At 40.7% G+C, this 17,601-nt stretch overlaps 1 protein-coding gene across 7 annotated transcripts in view; it reads right to left on the bottom strand.

Moving 5' to 3' along the window:
* The window catches only part of R3HDM2 (R3H domain containing 2), a 173,696-nt gene that overhangs the window by 13,526 nt on the left and 142,569 nt on the right, over window positions 1–17,601 (bottom strand). For 4 of the 7 annotated variants that reach the window (XM_026713863.2, XM_087925452.1, XM_087925455.1 and 1 more), the window contains 5 exons: window positions 12,424–12,666; window positions 7,073–7,199; window positions 4,997–5,232; window positions 2,754–2,908; window positions 605–705 (listed from right to left, as the gene is read on the bottom strand). In XM_026713863.2, coding sequence (XP_026569648.1) covers window positions 605–705; window positions 2,754–2,908; window positions 4,997–5,232; window positions 7,073–7,199; window positions 12,424–12,666 — 862 coding nt within the window. Of the gene's footprint in view, window positions 1–604; window positions 706–2,753; window positions 2,912–4,996; window positions 5,233–7,072; window positions 7,200–12,423; window positions 12,667–17,601 lie in introns of all 7 variants that reach the window. The other 3 variants (XM_026713862.2, XM_087925453.1, XM_087925454.1) reach the window with 1 other exon arrangement.

Genomic DNA, 17,601 nt, shown 5'->3' with positions numbered 1-17,601 from the left:
CTATCTATCTATCTATCTATCTATCTATCTATCTATCTACATACATACATACATACATACATACATACATACATATATATATATAAAATTACCAGTTACTTTCTAACTGGTAATGTACCATAGATATTTTTTTCAAAAGGGTTCAGAAACCTTAGCTAATCCAGAACACCAAAGATCAACAAGAGCTAATTGTAAGGGGAATGATGGGGCATTTATACTCAACAAAAGGATATAATGCATTTCAATAAGGGAATCTACCCAGCCTCATTGGCTATTAGTCAGCTTCCAGGTATAATATACAGCATTATTTAGGGCTTAATATGACTCGATAATTTTGGATAAAGCTGTTGGGAAAGACTTTAAGATCTGAAGAACACATTAATTTCCATCTCATTTGATGCAAATGCAAGACAAGGCCTTCTTTGCCACTGTTTCCAAACTTTGGAATTCTTTGCCAAGGAAGGTCAAGGTAGCTCCTCCATTGTTGGGCCACAGGTCACTTCTATCAACCTAGCTCCGATAGGTTTTAGAGGAGGTGTGTGTACTGTTTGCAGATCAATCACAGTCTCCCAGCTGTTTCTACTGGTAAAGTCCCCAGCCTTACCTGAATACTGTTGCTGCATCTGGGGTGGGCTGCAAGGAGAAGGGGATTGGGGCATCTGGTACTGCTCTGTTCCTGGAGGCTGCAAGAAGCCAACAGAAGGGCTAGAAAGAGGAAAAGGACATCGATTGGAGCAGGTTGTCATCATGATGGGGATAAAACTGTAGTTCTACTAGGAGGGGGCCATTCCTAAAACCCATTTGGCTCAGTAATTTTCACCAGTCTTATGCTATTTGTTGATTTCAATTAAGAGGATACTTATCCAGTGCTTCAGAGAATAGGAACAGTACACACACAGTATTTCCTCTTTCTCTGGTTACTACTATTGGGCTTATGCCAGAAAGATCTATCAGTATAAAAGGAGATCAGACTTAGCCAAGTGAAAAGAGGTAGCCAATGAATCTGCTGAGGGTAAAATCTGATCTTCAGATAATTCGACCAGGTAAATGTTTGAGGAAGTCACACAACATTCTCAGAGACTCTTCCCATGCTGCTTACAATCTTTGTGAACTGTTGCCTTCTGGCAGAAGATACAGAACAATTAAAACACAGACCACACGTTTTCTGAACAGCTTTTATTCCAGCTATAATTGCACTTAACAATGAACTTAAGGACCACCATCAGTGAGCTGTTGGACAGTATTACTTGATCTGTTGTATGGATGCCTGTGTGTTTTAGGGGGTGGGGAATTTTGGTGGGTGGGGTGTGTGTTTGGGGAATGTCGTGTGTGTGTGTGTATGTGTGTGTGTGTGTGTTGGGCCTGGTCTCTGGGTGTTATGTGAATTTCGTTGTTTGTGTATACTGTGTATATACATACAATGACAATAAAGTGTTGTTGTTATTATTATTATTATTACTACTATTATTATTATTAGTTAGGATTTATGCCATTTTGAGGAGCTTCAGCATTTTCAGGAAACAAAATACTAGCAACCTTTTAAGATTATGGATGCTTTTAAAGAAATCAAGGAGGGCTGGAGCATGATGCTTTCTGCTCTGAACTCAGAGGAGCCAACAGAGAAAATGGTAATATCTACTGCTTAGAAACTAGAATTTGCAGAAATGAAAAATTGTCTATAAATATGGTAAATATGTCAAAATAAATTATATTGCCTCATAAAAGCTTCCAAGCTTGATAGATTGGTGAGAATTGTAAACAATTCTCTCTTGATCTCTTTTTAGATGGCCTTCCGGTTATAATTCATCATTGGGTTAAACTGTATACAGTATATTATGTTGGAAATTTCTTTTTAAAAAGAAGTATAACATACAAAAACTTTTAATATATACCAACACATTTATTTTGCTCTTGTACTTTTTTGTATTTTGTAAAGATTTTTCTCTCTCTGCTTTTCTCTCTGCCTCACTCTCCTTCCCTCTTCCTCTTCTTCTCCTGCCCCCACCCCCCCGCTCCACTTTTGCTGGACTAGAATCTGGGAGGTTGTGAGTTCAAATCCTTCCTAAAGCATGGAAGTAGCCTAGTCACCCTTTCTCAATCCAAATCATTTCACAAATTTACTATTATGAAGGAAGTAGAAGGTTGGATTATGTACACAACCCCAAGTTGCACAAAATAAGGGCAGGCTATAAATCTGGTAACTAAATAAATCAATTCCTTTTTTTTTTTAAAGGAATTTTACCAAAGCTGAATTTTGGTAATAAAACTTTTAATTCTCATAGCATAAAATAAGTACAGCCCTTCCATTAATCTAATGCACACCAAGTTTTTTTAAACAAATAAAAAATGTTGATATATCAAGGGAAAATTGTCCAGAGACAGTTTTCAGAGATTGCAGAAGAGCATTTGAAAAGAAAGACCACTTGAAGGTAAGGAGTAGATCCTGGGGATCACACACAATTGGTCTGTATTTTTTTTAAAAAAATAAAAAAATATGTAAAAAAACATTTTTCTTCTGTTTGGAGGTGAGTTGACATGCCAACAGAATCACATTGGGCATTTTCTGAATTTTTGATATTCTGAGCCCAAAAGACAACAGCCCATCACTGTTCCAGGTGCTTTCGATTCAGAGTTTCTGTCTCTTTGCAGTGCTGGCTAATATATGAAGGGAATTTTTGGAAGAAAATAATGACCCTGAATGCACATCTTGGCAAAACATAAAGGTGAAGTAGAGGTTTGGCTCTTACTCATACCTGGTGCCGTTCTGCTGGGCTGGGGGGATAACACTGTAATAGACTGGCATCCCTCCGGCCTGGAGCCCTCCTTGCACAGACTGGTTAGCTGGTACCAAGACGGGCTGCTGAAAGGGTTGTTGGACTACACCTTGAGAGTCATTCGCCACGGGTACCTGCTTGGGATATGAAAAGACAGGAAGGAGTGAATGAAGGCAAATATTTGTGTCCCAGGATAATGTGGCAGGATCCCATCTGGGTCAGTGCCCGGGGGGACCAGAGGTTTTGTCTTCCGAGCTTTCGGACTCGTTCTGGAGCCCATCTTCAGATCCTTCCTATTCTTCAGAAGATGGGCTCTAGCACAAGTCTGAAAACTCGGAAGACAACACCTCTGGTCCCGGGGACTGACTCAGATTGGATCCTGCAGAAAGGAAAGAACACGTGATCTTGGAGGAAAGGACAAACGGCCTTGAAAGGAGATCTGAGTATAAACCAAGAACAACATCAGATTCCTCTCCTTGGGCTAGAAGACCTCCAAGGTCCCTCCGTTATTCTATTATTCCTCCCCAATATTAGACTCTGTGTAACCTCTACAGTTCTCCCTCTCAGCCTCTACAGCTCTGGAAATATTCGTGATTTGGCAGGAATTATTCTGTGGGGTTTTTTTTAAAAAAATGAGACTATATATTACATTGGCAAAAGCCCACTATACTAACATGACATTTGCTCTTTCCTCCCAACTCATCTGCCATCCCATTCTTCCATCTTCTCCTTTTCAGGGTCTTGTGCGCTCTTATTTTTCAGATCTTATCCACATCCAGGAACAAACTCCAACTTATGAAAACTCAGCCTACCAATGCCTTATTTGCCGCATTAAAAATGTAATTGTACTGCCCCTCTCTAAATGAAAATATGGAATTAGTCGCAGGGATACTCTCAGTGTTAAGATTGTCTCTATTTACATTAGTCAACAGCAGTTTTTTTGTTTTATTTTTCCAGATCTGAACTGTTCTCTTCCACTTCCTAGTTCCTACTTTTCAGTGTAACTGTTTATACAGGTAGTCCTCAACTTATGACTGGTTGCTTAGCAACCATTTGAAGTTACAATGGTTCCCCAAAAAGGGACTTACAACTTGGATTTGAAGTTCTAATGTCTTCTTGGCCCTGGTCGCATGACATTTTGGCTACTCAACAACTGACCCACGTTAATGACCATTTGCAGCACCCTGAAGCCATGTGACTTCATCTTACAACCTTTTTGCCAGAAACCAGTGTTTGCTTCTGGTTTCCAGCAAAAATTACCCCACAGAAAACAGTGAGTTCATTTAATGACCATGGCGTTTGCTTAAAGGTTGACATAAAAAGAGGCCATTAAATTGGGTGAAGTCACATGATAATCCATTTTACAGTCATCATGACTTACGACTGAAATTACAGGCTTAATTATGGTCATAAGTGGAAAATTACCTGCATTGTGAATTTTGCATGAGATAACGTACCTGAATGGATTAGTTAAGTTTTGGATTCCTGAAAATAATTACACCAGCTGAAGATTTCCAAGCCATGTAGAGACTACTATGTTTTACCAAAAATAAGACCTGGTCTTATATTTTTTGGGGGGCGACAAAATCAGCACTAGGGCTTATTTTTGCAGATATCTCAGTTTTTCCCCTGTACAGGAGGCCCACTTCTGCTTGCTCACAGCTCCAATGGGGCAGGAGGCCATACAGTACTCCAGTGCTGCCATGAGATGGGGAGGTGAAGCTGCCCCAAGCACCCTGCACCGGCTTACCTCAGAGCCTCTGCAGCCAGGCCATCCCCACCCCGACACCTGCCTTGCCTTGTGGCCATGGCCATGAGCAAGCAAAAGTAGGAGAGTGGCCACATGGGCTTTTTCTGGACATGGCTTCTGGTCCTGCCGCCACAAGGTAGTTGTCAGGCGTGGATGGCTGTGGGGACCCCAAGGGGTGCATGGGGCAGCTCCACCAGCCACCTGCCTCACCTCGCGTCGGTGGCACTGCGAGCAACCAGACGGAACGGGAGGGTGGCTGCACAGGCTCTTAAATAGGGCTTATTTTGGGAGTAGGACTTATATTAGGTGCCTGCACAAAAATCATGCTAGGGCTTATTTTTAGGAAAACACAGTATGTCGCACCCACTTTTTACATACCAGATCCCCAGTGCTATAACATCAGAATTATGACTTCCTTCCCTTCCCTTCGGTTCTCTTCCCTACCCCACTTGCCATCTTTGGCACCACTTACTTGATATGAAGGCAAGGGAGTGTACTGGACCATCAAGCCTTGCATCTGAGTGCCCATGTTTCCTCGTTGGCTGTTCAAGAGGCTCTGGTTTTGGGACTGCTGCACTCCCATCATGCTCTGCATCTGGCTACCCATGCCACTGCGCTGGTTGCTGAGGAGACTCTGGCCCTGGGGTTGCTGCACTCCCATCATGCCTTGGTATGTCTGTTGCTGATTGGACAGGATTGGCTGTAATCCTGCATTGTAATAAGAGAGGGAAGATTATGACACCACAGCCGAGACCCAGAGGTGGGATACCTCTGTTCTGTGTTGAGGTCAGCCAGTCAGCCACTGCATTCAGTGGCCATGGAGCACATTTATCCTTTCAGATGGCATAAAGAAACCCTTTTGAGTTTTCTCTTAAAGATTTTCTTCCCCCCCCCCCAAATGGAAGGAGAACTATTCTGAACATAATTTTATCTGCCTTAGCCACCTCCGGACCAAGGTATATCTTAATCATTTTTCCTTCAGCACCTTTCTTAAGAATATGTAGATAAATTGACTTATGTGTGGATAGTGTGGCCAGTTATTTGACCAAGGAATTGCACTATTGTAGTATGATTTTCAGAACTGATAAATGTTTAGGAATTTAAGCAGGTGGAAATCCAAAGAAGCTCAGCTAATATAAGAGCCAAACTGCACCTTGGCTGAATGCAACAGCTGCTGACATTGCAACTGTTGTGGGCTTGGCTCCTGTCTTCTCTAAAACGCCTAGGGAGAAAAAAAATCATTGAATTGCGTGGGGTCATGACATTCTACCATTTCTCCACATCCTTCTACTGATGGCATAAGATTTAAAAAAAAAAACCCATGAGTAACAGAGCAACGGGCAACCTGCAGCTCATATGTGCCCCCACCACCACCATATCCCTCATGTCTTGTGATCCTATTGCTACAATACAGCAGTAAACTAGTTAAATTTTTCATAGCGTTTTTTTTCCAACCCACCCTTCTCATTGCCACAGGTAGTCCTCGACTTATAACCACAACCGAGCCCAACATTTATGTCCCATTTTTCAGTGCAGTTGCACTAAATGAACTGTTGTTAAGTCAAGGACTATCTGTACTTAGTTCATCCCCGCCCTTCAAAAAGCCTGAAACGAAATCAGCCTGACCTGGTTCTGCTGGCATCACCATTTCTCTGCGCCCATCCCCTGCAATCCCTTGCAAAGTGAAACAGCGGACAGTAGCCTCTAACCGTTCAAATGTTGCCTATTTCTTGCAGAAGACTTGCTCAAGATCTAGCTGCCATGTTATGCAGATATTACAGAAACTTAAGATAGTCTCTCTTCTTTATCCTTATCACAAGTCCCCATCACAAGACTCTCACTGATGACTCACAGCTGATCCATCATAAGATCCCCTGCCCACACCTTGACACACCCATGCCTGAAACCCTTATAAACAGAAGAACACTGACATCCCCTAAACTCCACTGAAGATGTTACCTAGCCTGGTAATGAAACATTTGGAAACCAACCCACAAGCTCAGAGAACGAACGTCCCTCCTCATCCTACACCTGAGCTACAGATATTCGCTGTTATTGCTAGTATGTTTTCTAGCCCAATGTGGATCCAGTTTTGCTAGCTTCATCCAATGAAAGACACGGTATCTGTGCCTTCTTTGCAGCAAGAGATTCGAAGTTCTGCTGCTTCGGCAGCAGGTTTCCGTTACAGCTTTCAAAACCAGCTTCCTACAGATTTCAACTCACAAGCCTAATAGGATCCCTCCTTGCTTCATCAACTCTAGTTGACAAGACTCTCCACAATATTGGTTTTCAATAAGCACAAGAGTTTTCAAATGCATGGAGAATCCACAGAAGGATTAACCTGCTTGTGCTTGATGGCTGAGGTAAACTTGCCTTCACAAAGACCTTCAAGGCATCAAGGTTTCAAGCCCTATAAATAGGATGACTTGCTTCGGGTTCCAAGAAAGGGCAAGGTGGCTTAGCTCTCCCTGAACAAGGATCAGCTGCCACGCCCACCCGCCCCAACCCCAACTTCTCCTGCCTGAAAGCTGCTCATCTGGAGACTTACCAGGCTGCTGGGACTGTTGAGGCAGCTGTTGGCTGCGCTGGGGGCTGTAAGCCACCGGATGCGAGAGAGGCCGGTACTGCTGGCTGGAGTTTGGATATTGCCCAGGAGGGTAGTAAGAAACCTGAATCTGTCAGAAGGATAAAGGATGTTGTCAGAGAACGAAAACAAAGTACAAAAGGCTGAGAAGAGAGCAGGGCTAAGCTCCCAGGGAGTCAAAGGCAGGGGTTTCTGCCCTCATTACAGTTAACGTCAAGAGGTCCTGACTGTTAGCTTTTTTATGTAGCAAGTGTGGTTGTGTTGCATTTAATGCCTGTACATCACTAAGAGTTGGTCCAGACGATAGAACAGAAAAACAAGAAATCAGACAAGCTTCAGTGAGGGAAAGCCAGTCTCTCAATTGCACCCTCCAGAAAGAAAAATCAGCTTTACCCCTGACAACAGAAACAAAATCTATCCACAAATACTTATAGGTAGTCCTCCACATACGACCGTAATTTGAGCCTGGCAATTAGGGATGTTAAGTAATGACAGTCATAAAGTGGGTCAACACAGGACCCCCATTTTATGTCCTTTTTTGCAGCAGCAGCCGCCGCCATTAAGTGAACATAGCAGTCATAAAGTAAAGCAGTCTGTGATGAGGGCGGGGTTTTCCCTTCAGAAACCAGAAGTAAATGTGTTTCCAGACAAAAAATAATAACAATTATAAATTGCAGTCACATGACTGCAGGGTATTGCAAAGAGCTGTAAATGCATGTCAGCGCTGAGCGCCCAAAATGCGGCCAGAAGATTGCATGCCAGGGGTGGGGGTTGGGGAGGGAAAGTCATAACTTTGGAACAGGTCAAAAGTAGCTTTGGAGGAGGTTTGGGGTGGGGGGGGGGGAGATCAGTTGTAAGTTGAGGACTACCTGTATTCAAAACACCCGTTATTAGGTGTTGCTGTTTTTAAAGGTATTTTTTATTAGAGAGTTAAAAAAAAAAACCCAGTAAGATTACATCATTTCTCCCTTTTTTTCATCTTCTAACCTTTCTAATCATCAAACCCAAAGATTACAAATTCATTGTTTTCAACGCACACAAAAATCCATAAAGGGTTTGCAGTCATTGACAAATGTGGTTATTGTCTTTTCTCTGATTAAAAAATCATTTTGGCCCTCTCTGCAAATTAGGTCATCTTCACCAATCATTCCTCCCTATAGGCATTTCAGAACCTTTCCATCTTTTTTTGTATATAATAATCTTACTGCAATCACTATGTAACTATAATTATTAGTTCTTCATGCTAAGCACCATTATTGCAAGATTGCATGATGCCATTGGCACCTCAGGTATACTTTATATTTATCTTTCAATAAAATATTAAAATGGCCCAAAAAGGGGACAGGTTGTGTTTATTCTTGCTTGCTCTCTCCCAGCTTTATGCAAGACCACAGAATCTTGCGAGATTTTAGCGAACCCATAAGCTCACATTTGATGCTTCATGTCTTTAATTTCATTTTTTTAAAATTATTTAAGCTTGACAAGTGCCACCTGTAATACACTTGGTGTCTGCAAGATCTATGTTGCAATCATCAACAAAGATGGCATTGTGAAAAGATACAAAAATAGTAAGCTATGGAGACAGACAGTGTAACCGGGGAAATGTTAAAATATGGGTGTAATTTTCTTACGGAGTGGCTCTGCATCTTGTTTAATGTGACTAAGTGAAGGCTGCATCTGTTCCTCACAATTGGAAGAAGATCACTGTTCTCTTATACAAATGGAAATAATATACAATACGGAAGGGAGGGATTATTTCTTTATTATGCTGGGGAAGATTATTGGTTGAACCCTGATGGAAAAGAAAGGAGAGGTAACCATAAATAAAACTTGGGAAGTGCAGTGCGACTCTCAGCCAAGAAGAGGGATGTGGTTATGCTCTGGGTCTCATTAGTGAAGCAATGTCACCGGTTCCCATTAGTGGAACAATGTCAGCAGAACGCACGCTTTATCTGTAATGGTGTCTCTTTTGCAGAACGTTCTCCTCAGAAATACAGACAGACCCAACCCCATCGATCTTTCACAGGCCTAGTGAAAACCTGGGTCTTCCCCCAAGCCTTGCTTGACATGGATGGAGTCCTGCAGTTTGACGAGCTGATAATGTGATTTTTAGGGCCCTCACTCAGTTTCTTTTGAACTGAACTCATTTATCTATAGTTTGTCTTTCTTATTTTTATAAACATCTCGAGATGGTGAATACCTAATATTCCTTCCACTTCTGTTTTCCCCAAAACAACAACCCTGTGAAGTGTGTCGGGCTGAGAGTGTGTGACTGGCCCAAAGTCATCCAGCTTCCTGTCAAGGCTCAGGCAGGACTAGAACTCATGGTCTGCAACACAAGATCAAACTGGCTCTCAGTCTGAAGTTTTAATTTTGTATGCATAGTTATATTTTAGGGAATATGACAGCTCAACGGTTAAAGATGCTGGCAGCCTGGGGTTCGAGATCCACCTCCACGCAACGGGGTGAGCTCCAGTTACTTGCCGCAGTTCCTGCCTATCTAGCATTTGAAAACATGCAAGTGCCAAGTAGATTAGACACCACTTCAGTGGGAAGGTAACAGTGTTCCATGTGTCTTTGGCATGTTGGCCATACAACCATGGAAAATGTCTTCAGATAATGCTGGCTCCCTTGGCTAAGAAACTGTGATGAGCACTGCCCCTCAGAGTCGGACACAGCTGACCAGGAAACCTTTAATTATATTTTTGTTCAACATGCAGAATTACTTGGAGAGGAGAGGAGAGGGGAGGAGAGGAGAGGAGGATTTGCTCTCTGTCGAGTCACAGAAATATTTGTACATTTATTGATTTAAATGAAGAGTATCACAAAGGAGGCATGAATTCTGAAATATTTCCAAGAACAGGATAGTTCTAAATGAGAGAGGAGTGGCATACAATGGAAGTAAAGTATTCCTAAGAACAAATACAATCTGTTCTTATATAGCATGAGTTTATACAACACAAATTTGCTCATATAGGATTGCTCAATAGGGAAATGATGTCTATATAGCAAAAATATGCTTGCTTATACATATTTTTTCTGGGTTTTAATTCTGGGCTAACCAGAAATGGCAGATGAATGTGGAGAGAAATGTTCAGTTAAACGCAATGCCTCGCTGCTTTATTTATTGTCTACTCAAGTCAGTTAGCATGTGTATCCTACTCTGTTAGTGTCTATTTTGCTTCTCTCCTCATTTTACTGCTTCTTAAATGTCCTTTTCCCTTTTCCCAAAATGAGTAACCTAAGTGCCAAAGAAATGTGCTGATGAGAACATTTCAGATGAAGAAAGAAAAAAAATCTCAAATGAAGAAAAGTTTGAGATTCCCGTGCAATTTGACAGGATTTAAAGAATATATGACATTATACATGCTACTGGCCCACATGAGACACATTTTACAATTAATTAGGAAAAGTGCTAATAAAGTATTAGGATAATTTCTTGTTCTTGGGAAGGTTTTGGTTATGAAGGTGTTTTCATTCATGAGAGCTCTGCCCCATAAACTATTTTTTCTAGCAGTCCTGCTACATTTGTATTGCAGCATTATGCGTACTAGGGTTTCTAGCATCACAACTATTAAGACAATGGTTTTATCATGCTTATTGAATGGTTCACCACCAAGCAAGAACATGTCATGATTGTTCAATGTATCTATGGTTAAGGAGTGCTTGTACTAAAATTACAGTAAAGACTGCTTATGATGGGCGGGCTAATCAAGGACATGGACATGCTATTGGCTGAGAATGTATCTGCTTGTTTGTTTTTGTGCCTTTGAGTCAGTGTTGACACCTGGCAACTGCAATTTTCTAGGCAAGGGTTGTAGAAACTGTGTGTCCTTGCCTCCTTCCTAGGGCTGAGAGTGACTAACTCAAGGTCACCCAGCTGGCTTTGTGACTAAGAGGGAACTAGAATTCACAGTCTCCTGATTTCTAGCCTGGTACCATAAGAAAAAATGGTGGACAGATTATACGATGCAGTGAGGAAGTAGGGATCTAAAAAAATCCATGTAGTAAAGTCCAAAGAGAATTGAATTTGTAAGAGAAAGTAGGACAAAGTTTTACATTAATAGCCAAAAAAACCAAACCTAGCACAAACAAATGAAATGTCCTTCAGAAGCATGTTTACTAAAGATGAAAAAATGGATAACAGAAATGCAAATGCTGACAGAAAAGGTAGTAGGTAGCACGTGATCTGTTGCAACAAGTGAATTTTTTTAAAATTCAAAATGGCTCTGAATGAGTGTCTTTGTGCCAGTTTGTTGCATGCAAGTGAGAGGTATGATACATAAAAGCTGAATGTAATGAGAATGCATTACTAAAGAAATGTATGGTAAAACAAGATCTAGATAGAGGGGGTCAAGAATGAATGGATTAATTTAATGTAGACTGAATATAATTAGGAACCAGTATGAAAAACTGGTACTGGGAGTAGTCAGTTAGAAAAAACTAATGAGGACATTACAATTACAAATCAGGTCTAAGATGTAAGAGTGAATGGGCTGTTGAGGAAAAGAGAAGGTCCAACAAAAGCATAGTTGGGTGGAACTGATAAGAGTCTCAAAAAGGAACTGGTTAAAAAGTACAAAATATTACATATAAAGCCATGTGTAGCTGTGGCAAGGAGCAAGGATGGTCTACGAGTCTAGAACTGTATGGAGAGATATAGTGAATGGTTTCCAGAATTTTCATCAACATAGATGCTTCCTTCTCTCTCTTTTTTTTTTTACATATTTCTTAGTTCCTTTTAAGACTCCTTAAAAAGGATTCCTTCCCTTCCTTTCCCCTTCTTTAATTCCTTTTGCTTATTATTTTTACTCTGTTCTTGTAATATTGGGAACAGCTGTATGATGGCTTAGTATGCATGTCATTTCAAAACTTTCAATTTTTTTTCTACAATCAATGTTGACCATGAATTGAGAGCATACTGTTCTAATCTGTCATCTGTGATGATGTTACATGAATTCTCTTATGATTTCCTTGGATCAATTTGCTTATGAGAAAAAAATAGTTGGGTGTATTCCTCTCCCATTATTTTAAGTATTTTTGTATAATACATGTTTTATTTTTATACAGCTAACCATAATATACATTGTCCCTTGAATATGATCTCCCCCCCCCCCCCAAAGATGTAGTGGTTTCTCCCATTTTTAATTCAAGGCCGATAGATGGGAGCTATGACTGCTCCTCTGTGCTATAATGGAATGAGTACTGGTGGACTGTACCATTCTGCTCTATCCTGAGAAAATCCTAAGCAGAAGACATTCCAATGGAAGCGCTACCCTTCCGATGGAAGCGCTACACCTGGTGCTGCTACTTACTTGCTGCGGAGGCTGCATATAGCTCTGGGGTTGGAGGACCTGCTGGGCTGGCGCCGTGTGCCCTGAGGCAGAGTAGTTGGAGGCAGTGATTGGCTGTCCTGGGGAAGCCATGATGAATCCTGTCTGCTGAGGATGCTGGGACATGATTGGCTGCTGGAACATGGCGGAGGACGGATCAGGGGCTTCACTGGATCCTTGGCGGCTGAGGCTGATCTGTCCAAAGGGGTTGCTGAGCTCATCAGCCTGTGGCCAAACAAAGGAGAGAGAAAAAATTAAGTAGAAATACTGGCCTTGGGGCTGTCTCCATTAGCATGCACAGAGTGCCAGCACCACCCGCCAGCACAGTGAAAACAGCATCAAGGCACCAGCAAAGTACACCAGTGAGCAGGGATATGAGCCCTTTTTTCTGAAGGATGAATAAGAAAATCACATGCACCAAACAGGTGGAAAGTGGAGAAAGGGAAAGAGGAAAAAATCCAACAGTGTCACTTTAGCACCTTGATTCATCACCTCACATGATAATCCTATACTAACCTTTATACCAGACATACATCAGAATTATTGTTTAGCTCCACAAATTTAAAAAAACCAGAATGAAAAATAATGAAGTACAGATAAGCATTTCTACTCCACTAAATTAAAACCACCACAAAGTGCTCAGGAGGAAATGATACTTCCATTTTTGCCAACTGACAGTCTAAATGTCACTTTGGAATTTGCATTGCAATTGTGGGAATAAGCTGGGAAAATGAAGAGTCCAACCTAGAAACAATCAAAGAAGACTAAATGACTACTTGGGCATTCCTAAATTATACAATGTGTTTGCTAAAAAAATACCACCAAAGTAACATATTTTAAAAGATGACTTCTACAGATGGCAGGCCACCACTGCAAACCATGCAAAATGGGTAGACCTTGATCTGGAGAAGAAGAGAGTCATTTTAAGGAATTATTGCCTGCTTTCAAATAACAGTAAAGGTGGGAAAAGGGAACAGAAACAAGGCAGGAGGATCCAAGAACTGAACATCAGCGATTCCTTCAAGTTAATTATGCTTACTTGTTATAAGAACCTACTTCCTGTGATACCTTTCATTATATATATAAAATGAAATATGTGTGTATGCGTGTGTGTTTTCGTAGATTTTTCACGGGTACAGGTATGCAGGTCTTGGCGTGTTCGGGTCTTTTCCCGTATAAGATTGAAAGCATCTTGGCAATGTTTCGACGAGGTCGTTACAGCACAGGAGGCTGATAAGACACACAGCCAATACCTCAGCCACACATGTTCTTACGAAAAAGCCAGCCAATCTGCAAACATCAACTCCATCAACCAATCAAGAAATGACAATACAGCCAATCTCTCCACCAGTATATATAGGGAGACAGCAGCTCTGATCACGCTTTGCTCGCACAAGCACAAAGCCGAAAGCACCAGCCTGAAGATGGCGTCGAAATGTTGCCAAGATGCTCTCAATCTTACATAGAAAAAGACCCAAACACGTCAAGACCTACATACACACACACACACACACACCCCTCCTTCACAATACAGTTGTTTATTAGGCTGGGTAAGACAACCTCTAATGGCCCCCCTAACACATACAGTCCTTTGAAATTCTCTGTGCTGGTGGGAATGATGGGAATTAGCTTAAAATATGAGAGCAATAGGTTATTTGGTCTTCAATTAGGGATTAAGATTTATGAGACTCAAGGGAGGTACAGCATACATCTGTGTGTTCACATACATGTCCATCACAGAATATTCCCTTTCTGGTAAGTAATGCTTTACAATGCAAGAATGAGAGTTCCACTGAGAATTACAATAATATAATAAGTCAGAGAAATTAAAGGCATGAAATTTTTTAAAAAACTATTTCTCAGGATTTTATCCTTGTCATTTAACTATGACTTTCTCAGTTCACCCCATCTTCTCAATTCCTTCATCTTCTGCCCTTTAAACCTCTTTGATTCTCTTTATGTGAACAAATCGTGCATTTTCCCCCCTACTGTTTACTTATTTCCAAAATCAACCTACATTCATTCTTGATTTTTTAAAAAATTTACCACACATACCTCTAAAGAGACCATTCCTGCAGCATCCACCTTGCTTCCCTTGACATACCCACTCTCATTTCTACATAAAAAAAATGGGGCACATGCATGGCTATTAAAGCACGGCCATTTTTGCTTATGTCAACAAACATTCTGTGCTTTGCAATCCAGTATCATTCTACCAGCATTTCATATGTTAAAATTTCTCACTTTTTTCATTTTTAGTAAGCATTTTAGCAAGGCACACAAATTCACCTATTTGCTTTTCGGTTCTATATGCAAATAACTTGCATTGTTCACAACTGCTTGTCCCCACACTCCTCACAATATCATATCATTAAACATTTGATGCAAATTGCTTCAGGTGTCAAATATCTGCACCTGAATGTACACATACATTTACATCCTTAATCAACACATTTCTAACATGCTCACAAATATTCCTTTATACATTTATCAAACAATGAAAGGGATGTCTACTTAATACTGAAGCATTGGTTAAATATCCCATTTATTTTCCCAAATGCTTTACTATATTCTTACATTTCTCAATGAAGGATGAATAAATATCTGGTCTACTGAACCCTGCCTGGCATAAAAACAGCACCAAAGTTACTAAATGTGGCTCATTGTCCCCTCTCTTTCTATTTCAAACAAAATACTACCAAATACCTTCTCAGGTGCTTTTAAGAAGCTAATGCCTCTGTATTTATTGTTTTTACTTTTGCCATCCTTCCTTCTGTATAAAAGAACAATAACAGCATTTTCCCTGGCATTAGGCTAAGAAATGATTGTTATCAGCCCATGCATTTCTACTTTCATATGCACTCAGAATAACTTGGATGACAGTAATTTGTATGTGCAGACATGCCTTTTAGCCCTTTCATTCATACTTATCTATGCACCTGTACTTTCTTTGGCGCTATTACATTCTCCCCCATGACATGCTTTTCCCCCTGTTTCATTTATTAATTTATGCTCTATCATTTATGCCTCTTGAGATTCCAAGCCTCAATTTTCTTTATGCTATGACTGTCATCATAAAGACTGACTTCTATTGCTCATCACAGCTTTTGTCAGTTAAGAAATATTGTTTTAGTAAGCTATAAAATATGTAGGCTAAGATTTCAGTCATGGACATTTCCAAGCAACCTGTAGCAGAGGTGTCCCGAACCCCTGGTCCATGGACTGGAACCAGTCTGCAGCATCCCAGAAACTGGGCCACGCAAACAAGCAAAGCCCCATCTGCGGGATGCAAGAAGCACGCAAAACCACCCTCCTTCCGGTCCATGGAAAAGCCTCTCTGTAGAAACCAATCTTTGGTGCCCTAAAACTGGGGGCTGCTGTTGTAGCATTTCCTGCTACCATTGATTACAGTACCAATTTGCAAGCCACAAGCACGATCAAAACTCAGTTACGACCCAAGCAAGGTCCAATTACTTTATGCAAGCTGAGTTCAAGATGGTATAATAAACTTAGAGGTACTTGGGAGGGTACTGAAACAATTGTACGTTACCTGTGTGTTTAAGTTATCTGATACATGTAGTCTTCGATTTATGACAATTGAGCTCAAAATTTATGTTGCTAAGTTTTAAGTGAGTTTTTCCCCGTTTTACAAACTTTCTTGCTACCGGTATGAAGTGAATCATTGTAGTTGTTAAGTTAATAACAAAGTCGTTGAAGAGAATTTGGCTTCCCTGTTAGAAGGTTGCAAAAGGTGACCCCCCGGGACACTATAATCGTCATAAATAGGAGTCAGTCACCAAGCTTCCAAATTTTGATCACATGACCGTGGGGATGCAGCAATGGTCGTAAGTGGCGGAAACAGTCATAAGTCACTTTTCCAGTGCTGTTGTAAATTTGATCATTAAATGAAATATTGTAAGTTGAGGACTACCTGTAAACTGTTCCTGAACATGCAGCCTCATAGTGGCAAAAGATAGCATCTGTTTCCCTCTCAGTTTCTCTGTAAACTGCTTGCTAATCTAGAATTCCTACTGAACTACTATTCAGTATATTATCACAATATGTGTTTGGGAGAATTGGGGTGGAGGGGCAGGGGTGACAGAGGAAAGTGAAATGCAGCTTTGGACTCTTATCATGCATGTACCTGTCCAACTGATGAACAATTATCATTTTTTCAATTCTCTTAGTTCTCACCTCCTAAGATCATAGAGCACTGCACACCAGAACAATTAGACACAAGAACAGTTTTCCCCCGAAAGCCATCGCTCTGCTAAACAAATAATTCCCTCAACACTGTTCAACTATTTACAAAGTCTGCACTACTATTGCTGTTAATCTTATCACTCATTATCACCCATCCCCTCCCACTTGTGACTGTATGACTGTAACTTTGTCGCTTTGTATCCTTACGATTTATATTGACCGTTTCCTAGTATGATTCGATTGCTTGTTGTACCCTATGACTAGTATTAAATGTTGTACCTTATGATTATTGACGAATGTATCTTTTCTTTTATGTACACTGAGAGCATTTGCACCAAGACAAATTCCTTGTGTGTCCAATCACACTTGGCCAATAAAAGAATTCTATTCTATTCTATTCTATTCTATTCTATTCTATTCTATTCTATTCTATTCTATTCTATTCTATCAGCTATAGCCTGGGGAAAAGCATCAGAAAAAAAAGGAAGCTTCTTTTTGGGAGTGAGAATAGCGTGAAACAAAATTATCCAGCCATCACTCCTTTTAGTAGTATGAAGTTTTTGTTATACACAATCTGCCTCAGAAATGGGGTGTGTGAAAAACTGCTTTCCATTTAATAAGCAAAGCAAGAGAGAAAGCAAAGGTCGCTCATTCTGCACAATCTCATCAGGAAGACAAGAGAAATGAGTGCCATCTGGTGGCTGAAATGACCAGGGTGGTGGTGTTTTTTGCAAAATACTAGGCAGCTACCTTGGATACACCCAATTGCTTCACCATTAGCGTGTCTGTCATTAAGGAGTTTGGGATCTAATCTGAGGAGCTGCTAAAAGGGAATTTAATTCAGACACAGAATTGAGCAGCATCCTATAAAGAGCCCATAGCAAGCTTCCAGTTCAAATGGGTTGCCTGTTCTTTTCAGGCTTACTTCCTATATTTCTTTCAGTGCAAACTTTTGTG

Source organism: Pseudonaja textilis, chromosome 2 (assembly GCF_049901715.1).
Source record: "Pseudonaja textilis isolate UNSWEBS1 chromosome 2, rPseTex1.2, whole genome shotgun sequence".
In the NCBI taxonomy this organism is placed as follows: Eukaryota; Metazoa; Chordata; class Lepidosauria; order Squamata; family Elapidae; genus Pseudonaja; species Pseudonaja textilis.
Note: the sequence above shows the minus strand (reverse complement) of the source record. Positions and strands in the feature narration are given on the sequence as shown.